Source organism: Bombina bombina, chromosome 3, assembly GCF_027579735.1.
Source record: "Bombina bombina isolate aBomBom1 chromosome 3, aBomBom1.pri, whole genome shotgun sequence".
NCBI classification, from domain to species: Eukaryota; Metazoa; Chordata; class Amphibia; order Anura; family Bombinatoridae; genus Bombina; species Bombina bombina.
The window spans coordinates 3,641,288-3,654,258 of NC_069501.1; the positions used below are offsets into that span (position 1 = coordinate 3,641,288).

The 12,971-nt window shown below is 43.3% G+C and overlaps 1 protein-coding gene across 2 annotated transcripts in view; it reads left to right on the forward strand.

Annotated features, from left to right (window-relative positions):
• PKNOX1 (PBX/knotted 1 homeobox 1) overlaps positions 1-12,971 on the forward strand; it is a 458,035-nt gene that overhangs the window by 245,804 nt on the left and 199,260 nt on the right. For both annotated transcript variants that reach the window (XM_053705699.1, XM_053705701.1), the window contains one exon: positions 3,361-3,451. In XM_053705699.1, coding sequence (XP_053561674.1) covers positions 3,361-3,451 — 91 coding nt within the window. The remainder of the gene's footprint in view (positions 1-3,360; positions 3,452-12,971) is intronic.

Below are 12,971 nucleotides of genomic sequence, written 5' to 3' on the forward strand. Positions count from 1 at the left end.
AAAGATTCTCAATGCTTGCCGTGTCCTTCACTCCATTCCAAGCCCATCAGTAGCTCAGTGCATGGAAGTAATCGGCTTAATGGTCGCGGCAATGGACATAGTGACATTTGCGCGCCTGCATCTCAGACCGCTGCAACTATGCATGCTAAGTCAATGGAACGGGGATTACTCAGATCTCAGATCCCCTTTGCTAAATCTGGACCAGGAGACCAGAGATTCTCTTCTCTGGTGGTTGTCTCGGGTTCATCTGTCCAAAGGAATGACCTTTCGCAGACCAGATTGGACGATTGTAACAGATGCCAGCCTACTAGGCTGGGGAGCATTCTGGAATTCCCTGAAGGCTCAGGGATCGTGGACCCAGGAGGAGAAACTCCTCCCAATAAACATTCTAGAATTAAGAGCAATATTCAATGCTCTTCTAGCTTGGCCTCAGTTAGCAACACTGAGGTTCATCAGATTTCAGTCGGACAACATCACGACTGTGGCTTACATCAATCATCAAGGGGGAACCAGGAGTTCCCTAGCGATGTTGGAAGTCTCGAAGATAATTCGCTGGGCAGAGTCTCACTCTTGCCACCTGTCAGCGATCTACATCCCAGGCGTGGAGAACTGGGAGGCGGATTTTCTAAGTCGCCAGACTTTTCATCCGGGGGAGTGGGAACTTCACCCGGAGGTATTTGCTCAACTGATTCGTCGTTGGGGCAAACCGGATCTGGATCTCATGGCATCTCGCCAGAACGCCAAGCTTCCTTGTTACGGATCCAGGTCCAGGGACCCGGGAGCGGTGCTGGTAGATGCACTAGCAGCCCCTTGGGTTTTCAACATAGCTTATGTGTTTCCACCTTTTCCGTTGCTACCTCGACTGATTGCCAGGATCAAACAGGAGAGAGCATCGGTGATGCTGATAGCGCCTGCGTAGCCACGCAGGACCTGGTATGCAGACCTAGTGGACATGTCGTCCTGTCCACCATGGTCTCTACCCCTGAGGCAGGATCTTCTAATTCAGGGTCCTTTCAACCATCCAAACCTAATTTCTCTGAGGCTGACTGCTTGGAAATTGAACGCTTGATTCTATCAAAGCGTGGGTTTTCGGATTCGGTTATTGATACATTAATACAGGCTCGGAAACCTGTTACCAGAAAAATTTACCATAAGATATGGCGTAAATATTTATATTGGTGTGAATCCAAGAGTTACTCATGGAGTAAGGTTAGGATTCCTAGGATATTGTCCTTTCTACAAGAGGGTTTAGAAAAGGGCTTATCCGCTAGTTCACTAAAGGGACAGATTTCTGCTCTGTCTATTCTTTTACACAAGCGTCTGGCAGAGAATCCAGACGTCCAGGCTTTTTGTCAGGCTTTGGCTAGAATTAAACCTGTATTTAAAACTGTTGCTCCTCCTTGCAGCTTAAACTTGGTTCTTAAAGTTCTTCAGGGTGTTCCGTTTGAACCCCTTCATTCCATTGATATTAAACTTTTATCTTGGAAAGTTCTGTTTTTGATGGCTATTTCCTCGGCTCGAAGAGTCTCTGAGTTATCTGCCTTACATTGTGATTCCCCTTATCTGATCTTTCATTCAGACAAGGTAGTCCTGCGTACTAAACCTGGGTTTTTACCTAAGGTTGTTTCTAACAGGAATATCAATCAAGAGATTGTTGTTCCATCATTATGTCCTAATCCTTCTTCAAAGAAGGAACGTCTTTTGCATAATCTAGACGTAGTCCGTGCCCTGAAGTTTTACTTACAGGCAACTAAAGATTTTCGGCAAACTTCTTTTTCTGTTTGTCGTTTACTCTGGACAGAGGAGAGGTCAAAAGGTTTCGGCTACCTCTCTCTCTTTTTGGCTTCGTAGCATAATACGTTTAGCCTATGAGACTGCTGGACAGCAGCCTCCTGAACGAATTACAGCTCATTCCACTAGAGCTGTGGCTTCCACCTGGGCCTTTAAGAATGAGGCCTCTGTTGAACAGATTTGCAAGGCTGCAACTTGGTCTTCACTTCATACTTTTTCCAAATTTTACAAATTTGACACTTTTGCTTCTTCGGAGGCTGTTTTTGGGAGAAAGGTTCTACAGGCAGTGGTTCCTTCTGTTTAATGTTCCTGCCTTGTCCCTCCCATCATCCGTGTACTTTAGCTTTGGTATTGGTATCCCATAAGTAATGGATGACCCGTGGACTGAACACACTTAACAAGAGAAAACATAATTTATGCTTACCTGATAAATTTATTTCTCTTGTAGTGTGTTCAGTCCACGGCCCGCCCTGTCTATTTTGAGGCAGGTTCTAAATTTTAAATTATAACTCCAGTCACCACTGCACCCTATAGTTTCTCCTTTCTCGTCTTGTTTCGGTCGAATGACTGGATATGACATGTGAGGGGAGGAGCTATATAGCAGCTCTGCTTGGGTGATCCTCTTGCAACTTCCTGTTGGGAAGGAGAATATATCCCATAAGTAATGGATGACCCGTGGACTGAACACACTACAAGAGAAATAAATTTATCAGGTAAGCATAAATTATGTTATCCTGCTCTAAAGATCTCTACTCTTATCATATCCTGCTCTAAACATCTCTACTCTTATCATATCCTGCTCTAAAGATCTCTACTCTTATCATATCCTGCTCTAAACATCTCTACACTTATCATATCCTGCTCTAAACATCTCTACACTTATCATATCCTGCTCTAAAGCTATCTACTGTTATCATATACTGCTCTAAAGGTACTTCTTTTTCACCCATATTCTCTCTGTGTCTCTCTGTAGCATGGTTCTCCTTTTCTAATATCCTGGTTCTGAAGGTCCCTGTGCATCTATATCATGGTTCTGTAACTCTTTTATCCTGTTTCTTAAGGTCTATTCCCCTTATATCCTTATTCTAAAGTTCCCTGTCCATCATATCCTGGATCTGAAGGCCCCTGTTCCCCTCATATCCTGGATCTGAAGGCCCCTGTTCGCCTTATATCCTGAATCTGAAGGCCCCTGTTCCCCTTATATCCTGGATCTGAAGGCCCCTGTTCCCCTCATATCCTGGATCTGAAGGCCCCTGTTCGCCTTATATCCTGAATCTGAAGGCCCCTGTTCCCCTTATATCCTGGATCTGAAGGCCCCTGTTCCCCTCATATCCTGGATCTGAAGGCCCCTATTTCCTCATATCCTGGATCTGAAGTTCTCTGCATCTCATCTGAAGGCCCCTGTTCCTCTCATATCTCTCATATTTGAAAGCCCTTACTGTTTGTATCCTTCCCTGAATATACCCACTCTTTTCATACCTGGTTCTAAAGGGTTATACTCCTCCACATCCTGGTTCAGGAAGTCCATGTTTCTCTCTCATTTTCTTATTGTATCTATTGTTTCTGCAGAGTGGACTCAGTGGAACCCTCAGCCCACAGGGAATTGTGGTCCCTGCATCAGCTCTTCAGCAAGGAAACATGACTGTGGCAAATGTAGCAGGTAATGAAACCAACCTCTCTCTCAGCTTTTTCCACCTAACTGAAATCTACATAGGCTTCTCTCTTTTCTCCATAAATACTGTCTAGGTATCTCCCTCCTAATCTGCTCAAATCTCATAATTCACCAATCTCATATAAAACACACATGCTAACACTATGTCCTGTTTCCTCAAACCTCAAAAAATGCCCTCATTTATATACCTGATCCTTGTGCTGTATCTCCTGTCCTTCTCTCTGACTCATCTTATCTCCTGTTCTCTCTCTGACTCTTGTCTTATCTCCTGTCTCCCTCTGTGACTCTTATATCTTATCTCCTGTCTCTCTCTGTGACTCTTATGTCTTATCTCCTGTTCTCTCTCTGACTCTTGTCTTATCTCCTGTCTCTCTCTGTGTGACTCTTATGTCTTATCTCCTGTTCTCTCTCTGACTCTTGTCTTATCTCCTGTCTCTCTCTGTGACTCTCATGTCTTATCTCCTGTCTCTCTCTGTGACTCATGTCTTATCTCCTGTCTCTCTCTCTGTGACTCTTATGTCTTATCTCCTGTCTCTCTCTCTGTGACTCTTATGTCTTATCTCCTGTCTCTCTCTGTGACTCTCATGTCTTATCTCCTATTCTCTCTCTGACTCTTGTCTTATCTCCTGTCTCTCTCTGTGACTCATGTCTTATCTCCTGTCTCTCTCTGTGACTCTTATGTCTTATCTCCTGTCTCTCTCTCTGTGACTCTTATGTCTTATCTCCTGTCTCTCTCTGTGTGACTCTTATGTCTTATCTCCTGTCTCTCTATGTGACTCTTATGTCTTATCTCCTGTTCTCTCTCTGACTCTTGTCTTATCTCCTGTCTCTCTGTGACTCTTATGTCTTATCTCCTGTCTCTCTGTGTGACTCTTATGTCTTATCTCCTGTCTCTCTCTGTGTGACTCTTATGTCTTATCTCCTGTCTCTCTGTGACTCTTATGTCTTATCTCCTGTCTCTCTGTGACTCTTATGTCTTATCTCCTGTCTCTCTCTCTGTGACTCTTATGTCTTATCTCCTGTCTCTCTCTGTGACTCTTATGTCTTATCTCCTGTCTCTCTCTGTGACTCTTATGTCTTATCTCCTGTCTCTCTATGTGACTCTTATGTCTTATCTCCTGTCTCTCTCTCTGTGTGACTCTTATGTCTTATCTCCTGTCTCTCTCTCTGTGTGACTCTTATGTCTTATCTCCTGTCTCTCTCTGTGACTCTTATGTCTTATCTCCTGTTCTCTCTCTGACTCTTGTCTTATCTCCTGTCTCTCTCTGTGTGACTCTTATGTCTTATCTCCTGTCTCTCTGTGTGACTCTTATGTCTTATCTCCTGTCTCTCTCTCTGTGTGACTCTTATGTCTTATCTCCTGTCTCTCTCTCTGTGACTCTTATGTCTTATCTCCTGTCTCTCTCTCTGTGACTCTTATGTCTTATCTCCTGTCTCTCTCTGTGTGACTCTTATGTCTTATCTCCTGTCTCTCTCTCTGTGACTCTTATGTCTTATCTCCTGTCTCTCTCTCTGTGACTCTTATGTCTTATCTCCTGTCTCTCTCTGTGACTCTTATGTCTTATCTCCTGTCTCTCTCTGTGACTCTTATGTCTTATCTCCTGTCTCTCTCTGTGACTCTTATGTCTTATCTCCTGTCTCTCTCTCTGTGTGACTCTTATGTCTTATCTCCTGTCTCTCTCTGTGTGACTCTTATGTCTTATCTCCTGTCTCTCTGTGTGACTCTTATGTCTTATCTCCTGTCTCTCTCTGTGTGACTCTTATGTCTTATCTCCTGTCTCTCTCTCTGTGACTCTTATGTCTTATCTCCTGTCTCTCTGTGTGACTCTTATGTGTTATCTCCTGTCTCTCTCTCTGTGTGACTCTTATGTCTTATCTCCTGTCTCTCTGTGACTCTTATGTCTTATCTCCTGTCTCTCTCTGTGACTCTTATGTCTTATCTCCTGTCTCTCTCTCTGTGACTCTTTTGTCTTATCTCCTGTCTCTCTCTGTGACTCTTATGTCTTATCTCCTGTCTCTCTCTGTGACTCTTATGTCTTATCTCCTGTCTCTCTCTCTGTGACTCTTATGTCTTATCTCCTGTCTCTCTCTGTGTGACTCTTATGTCTTATCTCCTGTCTCTCTCTGTGTGACTCTTATGTCTTATCTCCTGTCTCTCTCTGTGACTCTTATGTCTTATCTCCTGTCTCTCTCTCTGTGACTCTTATGTCTTATCTCCTGTCTCTCTCTCTGTGACTCTTATGTCTTATCTCCTGTATCTCTGTGACTCTTATGTCTTATCTCCTGTCTCTCTCTGTGTGACTCTTATGTCTTATCTCCTGTCTCTCTGTGACTCTTATGTCTTATCTCCTGTCTCTCTCTCTGTGACTCTTATGTCTTATCTCCTGTCCCTCTCTGTGACTCTTATGTCTTATCTCCTGTCCCTCTCTGTGACTCTTATGTCTTATCTCCTGTCTCTCTCTGTGACTCTTATGTCTTATCTCCTGTCTCTCTCTGTGACTCTTATGTCTTATCTCCTGTCCTCTGTGTGACTCTTATGTCTTATCTCCTGTCTCTCTGTGTGACTCTTATGTCTTATCTCCTGTCTCTCTGTGTGACTCTTATGTCTTATCTCCTGTCTCTCTGTGACTCTTATGTCTTATTCTCCTGTCTCTCTCTGTGTGACTCTTATGTCTTATCTCCTATTCTCTCTCTGTGACTCTTATGTCTTATCTCCTGTCTCTCTCTGTGACTCTTATGTCTTATCTCCTGTCTCTCTCTGTGTGACTCTTATGTGTTATCTCCTGTCTCTCTCTGTGTGACTCTTATGTCTTATCTCCTGTCTCTCTCTGTGTGACTCTTATGTCTTATCTCCTGTCTCTCTGTGACTCTTATGTCTTATCTCCTGTCTCTCTGTGACTCTTATGTCTTATCTCCTGTCCCTCTCTCTGTGACTCTTATGTCTTATCTCCTGTTTCTCTGTGACTCTTATGTCTTATCTCCTGTCCTCTCTCTGTGACTCTTATGTCTTATCTCCTGTCTCTCTCACTGTGACTCTTATGTCTTATCTCTCTGTCTCTCTCTCTGTGACTCTTATGTCTTATCTCCTGTCTCTCTCTGTGGTGGACTCTTATGTCTTATTCTCCTGTCTCTCTCTGTGTGACCTCTTATGTTCTTATCTCTGTCTCTCTCTCTGTGACTCTTATGTCTTATTCTCCTGTCTCTCTCTCTGTGGTGACTCTTATGTCTTATCTCCCTGTCTCTCGGTCGTGACTCTTGTGCTTTCTCCTGCTCTCTCTGCTGTGACTCTTATGTCTTATCTGCCTGTCTCTCTCTGTGTGCTCTTATGTCTTATCTCCTGTCTCTCTCTGTGACTCTTATGTCTTATCTCCTGTCTCTCTCTGTGACTCTTATGTCTTATCATCCTGGTCTCTTCTCTGTTGACTCTTATGGGTCTTATTCTCCTGTCTCTCTGTGTGACTCTTATGTCTTATCTCCTGTCTCTCTGTGACTCTTATGTCTTATCTCCTGTCTCTCTCTGTGTGACTCTTATGTCTTATCTCCTGTCTCTCTCTCTGTGACTCTTATGTCTTATCTCCTGTTCTCTCTCTGACTCTTGTCTTATCTCCTGTCTCTCTGTGACTCTTATGTCTTATCTCCTGTCTCTCTGTGACTCTTATGTCTTATCTCCTGTCCCTCTCTCTGTGACTCTTATGTCTTATCTCCTGTCCCTCTCTGTGACTCTTATGTCTTATCTCCTGTCCCTCTCTGTGACTCTTATGTCTTATCTCCTGTCTCTCTCTGTGACTCTTATGTCTTATCTCCTGTCTCTCTCTGTGACTCTTATGTCTTATCTCCTGTCTCTGTGTGACTCTTATGTCTTATCTCCTGTCTCTCTGTGTGACTCTTATGTCTTATCTCCTGTCTCTCTGTGTGACTCTTATGTCTTATCTCCTGTCTCTCTCTCTGTGACTCTTATGTCTTATCTCCTGTCTCTCTCTCTGTGACTCTTATGTCTTATCTCCTGTCTCTCTGTGTGACTCTTATGTCTTATCTCCTGTCTCTCTGTGTGACTCTTATGTCTTATCTCCTGTCTCTCTGTGACTCTTATGTCTTATCTCCTGTCTCTCTGTGACTCTTATGTCTTATCTCCTGTCTCTCTCTGTGACTCTTATGTCTTATCTCCTGTCTCTCTCTCTGTGACTCTTATGTCTTATCTCCTGTCTCTCTCTGTGACTCTTATGTCTTATCTCCTGTCTCTCTCTGTGTGACTCTTATGTCTTATCTCCTGTCTCTCTCTCTGTGACTCTTGTCTTATCTCCTGTCTCTCTCTCTGTGTGACTCTTATGTCTTATCTCCTGTCTCTCTCTGTGACTCTTGTCTTATCTCCTGTCTCTCTGTGTGTGACTCTTATGTCTTATCTCCTGTCTCTCTCTGTGACTCTTATGTCTTATCTCCTGTCTCTCTCTGTGACTCTTATGTCTTATCTCCTGTCTCTCTGTGACTCTTATGTCTTATCTCCTGTCTCTCTGTGACTCTTATGTCTTATCTCCTGTCTCTCTGTGTGACTCTTATGTCTTATCTCCTGTCTCTCTGTGACTCTTATGTCTTATCTCCTGTCTCTCTCTCTGTGACTCTTATGTCTTATCTCCTGTCTCTCTCTCTGTGACTCTTATGTCTTATCTCCTGTCTCTCTCTCTGTGACTCTTGTCTTATCTCCTGTCTCTCTCTGTGTGACACTCTTATGTCTTATCTCCTGTCTCTCTCTGTGTGACTCTTATGTCTTATCTCCTGTCTCTCTCTGTGTGACTCTTATGTCTTATCTCCTGTCTCTCTGTGACTCTTATGTCTTATCTCCTGTCTCTCTCTGTGACTCTTATGTCTTATCTCCTGTCTCTCTCTGTGACTCTTATGTCTTATCTCCTGTCTCTCTGTGTGACTCTTATGTCTTATCTCCTGTCTCTCTCTCTGTGACTCTTATGTCTTATCTCCTGTCTCTCTCTGTGACTCTTATGTCTTATCTCCTGTCTCTCTCTGTGACTCTTATGTCTTATCTCCTGTCTCTCTCTGTGTGACTCTTATGTCTTATCTCCTGTCTCTCTCTCTGTGACTCTTATGTCTTATCTCCTGTCTCTCTGAGACTCTTATGTCTTATCTCCTGTCTCTCTCTGTGTGACTCTTATGTCTTATCTCCTGTCTCTCTGTGTGACTCTTATGTCTTATCTCCTGTCTCTCTGTGACTCTTATGTCTTATCTCCTGTCTCTCTGTGTGACTCTTATGTCTTATCTCCTGTCTCTCTCTGTGACTCTTATGTCTTATCTCCTGTCTCTCGTGTGACTCTTATGTCTTATCTCCTGTCTCTCTGTGTGACTCTTATGTCTTATCTCCTGTCTCTCTGTGTCTCTTATGTCTTATCTCCTGTCTCTCTCTGTGTGACTCTTATGTCTTATCTCCTGTCTCTCTCTGTGTGACTCTTATGTCTTATCTCCTGTCTCTCTGTGACTCTTATGTCTTATCTCCTGTCTCTCTGTGTGACTCTTATGTCTTATCTCCTGTCTCTCTGTGACTCTTATGTCTTATCTCCTGTCTCTCTCTGTGTGACTCTTATGTCTTATCTCCTGTCTCTCTCTGTGTGACTCTTATGTCTTATCTCCTGTCTCTCTCTGTGACTCTTATGTCTTATCTCCTGTCTCTCTCTGTGACTCTTATGTCTTATCTCCTGTCTCTCTCTGTGTGACTCTTATGTCTTATCTCCTGTCTCTCTCTCTGTGACTCTTATGTCTTATCTCCTGTCTCTCTCTCTCTGTGACTCTTATGTCTTATCTCCTGTCTCTCTCTGTGACTCTTATGTCTTATCTCCTCTCTCTCTCTGTGTGACTCTTATGTCTTATCTCCTGTCTCTCTGAGACTCTTATGTCTTATCTCCTGTCTCTCTGTGTGACTCTTATGTCTTATCTCCTCTCTCTCTCTCTGTGACTCTTATGTCTTATCTCCTGTCTCTCTCTCTGTGACTCTTATGTCTTATCTCCTGTCTCTCTCTCTGTGACTCTTATGTCTTATCTCCTGTCTCTCTCTCTGTGACTCTTATGTCTTATCTCCTGTCTCTCTGTGTGACTCTTATGTCTTATCTCCTGTCTCTCTGTGACTCTTATGTCTTATCTCCTGTCTCTCTCTGTGTGACTTTTATGTCTTATCTCCTGTCTCTCTCTGTGACTCTTATGTCTTATCTCCTGTCTCTCTCTTCTGTGCTCTTATGTCTTATCCTCCTGTCTCTCTCTGTGACTCTTATGTCTTATCTCCTGTCCTCTCTCTGGTGACTCTTACTGTATTATCTCCTGTCCCTCTCTGTGACTCTTATGTCTTATCTCCTGTCTCTCTCTGTGACTCTTATGTCTTATCTCCTGTCTCTCTCATTGTGACTCTTATGTCTTATCTCCTGTCTCTCTGTGACTCTTATGTCTTATCTCCTGTCCCTCTCCTGTGACTCTTAAGTCTTATCCTCCTGTCCCTCTCTGTGCCTCTTATGTCTTATCTCCTGTCTCTCTCTGTGACTCTTAGTCTTATCTCCTGTCCTCTCTCTCTGTGACTCTTATGTCTTATCTCCTGTCCCTCTCTGTGACTCTTATGTCTTATCTCCTGTCTCTTCTGTGACTCTTATGTCTTATCTCCTGTTCTCTCTGTGTGACTCTTATGTCTTTTTCAGTCTCTCTCTGTGCTCTCTCTTATTGACTACTTGATTCTATCTCCTGTCTCTCTCTGTGACTCTTATGTCTCTATCTCCCTGTCTCTCTCTGTGACTCTTAGTCTTATCTCCTGTCTCTCTCTGTGACTCTTATGTCTTATCTCCTGTCTCTCTCTCTGTGACTCTTATGTCTTATCTCCTGTCTCTCTCTCTGTGACTCTTATGTCTTATCTCCTGTCTCTCTCTGTGACTCTTATGTCTTATCTCCTGTATCTCTGTGACTCTTATGTCTTATCTCCTGTCTCTCTCTGTGTGACTCTTATGTCTTATCTCCTGTCTCTCTGTGACTCTTATGTCTTATCTCCTGTCTCTCTCTCTGTGACTCTTATGTCTTATCTCCTGTCTCTCTCTCTGTGACTCTTATGTCTTATCTCCTGTCTCTCTGTGACTCTTATGTCTTATCTCCTGTCTCTCTCTGTGACTCTTATGTCTTATCTCCTGTCTCTCTCTCTGTGACTCTTATGTCTTATCTCCTGTCTCTCTCTGTGACTCTTATGTCTTATCTCCTGTTCTCTCTCTGTGACTCTTATGTCTTATCTCCTGTCTCTCTGTGACTCTTATGTCTTATCTCCTGTCTCTCTGTGACTCTTATGTCTTATCTCCTGTCTCTCTGTGTGACTCTTATGTCTTATCTCCTGTCTCTCTGTGACTCTTATGTCTTATCTCCTGTCTCTCTCTGTGACTCTTATGTCTTATCTCCTGTTTCTCTGTGACTCTTATGTCTTATCTCCTGTCTCTCTCTCTGTGACTCTTATGTCTTATCTCCTGTCTCTCTGTGGACTCTTATGTCTTATCTCCTGTCCTCTCTCTGTGAACTCTTATGTCTTATCTCCTGTCTCTCTCTGTGTGACTCTTATGTCTTATCTCCTGTTCTCTCTGTGACTCTTTTGTCTTATCTCCTGTCTCTCTGTGACTTCTTATGTCTTATCTCCTGTCTCTCTGTGTGACTCTTATGTCTATCTCCTGTCTCTCTCTCTGTGACTCTTCATGTCTATCTCCTAGTCTCTCTCTGTGACTCTTATGTCTTATCTCCTGTCTCCCTCTCTGTGACTCTATGTCTTATCTCCTGTCTCTCTGTGTGACTCTTATGTCTTATCTCCTGTCTCTCTCTGTGACTCTTATGTCTTATCTCCTGTCTCTCTCTGGTGACTCTTATGTCTTATCTCCTAGTCTCTCTCTGTACTCTTATGGTCTTATCTCCCTGTCCTCTCTGTGTGACTCTTATGTTATATCTCCTGACTCTCCTGTGTGACTCTTATGTCTTATCTCCTGTCTCTCTGTGACTCTTATGTCTTATCTCCTGTCTCTCTCTGTGTGACTCTTATGTCTTATCTCCTGTCTCTCTCTGTGTGACTCTTATGTCTTATCTCCTGTCTCTCTCTCTGTGACTCTTATGTCTTATCTCCTGTTCTCTCTCTGACTCTTGTCTTATCTCCTGTCTCTCTGTGACTCTTATGTCTTATCTCCTGTCTCTCTGTGACTCTTATGTCTTATCTCCTGTTCTCTCTCTGACTCTTGTCTTATCTCCTGTCTCTCTCTGTGTGACTCTTATGTCTTATCTCCTGTTTCTCTCTGACTCTTGTCTTATCTCCTGTCTCTCTCTGTGACTCTCATGTCTTATCTCCTGTCTCTCTCTGTGACTCATGTCTTATCTCCTGTCTCTCTCTCTGTGACTCTTATGTCTTATCTCCTGTCTCTCTCTCTGTGACTCTTATGTCTTATCTCCTGTCTCTCTCTGTGACTCTCATGTCTTATCTCCTATTCTCTCTCTGACTCTTGTCTTATCTCCTGTCTCTCTCTGTGACTCATGTCTTATCTCCTGTCTCTCTCTGTGACTCTTATGTCTTATCTCCTGTCTCTCTCTCTGTGACTCTTATGTCTTATCTCCTGTCTCTCTCTGTGTGACTCTTATGTCTTATCTCCTGTCTCTCTATGTGACTCTTATGTCTTATCTCCTGTTCTCTCTCTGACTCTTGTCTTATCTCCTGTCTCTCTGTGACTCTTATGTCTTATCTCCTGTCTCTCTGTGTGACTCTTATGTCTTATCTCCTGTCTCTCTCTGTGTGACTCTTATGTCTTATCTCCTGTCTCTCTGTGACTCTTATGTCTTATCTCCTGTCTCTCTGTGACTCTTATGTCTTATCTCCTGTCTCTCTCTCTGTGACTCTTATGTCTTATCTCCTGTCTCTCTCTGTGACTCTTATGTCTTATCTCCTGTCTCTCTCTGTGACTCTTATGTCTTATCTCCTGTCTCTCTATGTGACTCTTATGTCTTATCTCCTGTCTCTCTCTCTGTGTGACTCTTATGTCTTATCTCCTGTCTCTCTCTCTGTGTGACTCTTATGTCTTATCTCCTGTCTCTCTCTGTGACTCTTATGTCTTATCTCCTGTTCTCTCTCTGACTCTTGTCTTATCTCCTGTCTCTCTCTGTGTGACTCTTATGTCTTATCTCCTGTCTCTCTGTGTGACTCTTATGTCTTATCTCCTGTCTCTCTCTCTGTGTGACTCTTATGTCTTATCTCCTGTCTCTCTCTCTGTGACTCTTATGTCTTATCTCCTGTCTCTCTCTCTGTGACTCTTATGTCTTATCTCCTGTCTCTCTCTGTGTGACTCTTATGTCTTATCTCCTGTCTCTCTCTCTGTGACTCTTATGTCTTATCTCCTGTCTCTCTCTCTGTGACTCTTATGTCTTATCTCCTGTCTCTCTCTGTGACTCTTATGTCTTATCTCCTGTCTCTCTCTGTGACTCTTATGTCTTATCTCCTGTCTCTCTCTGTGACTCTTAT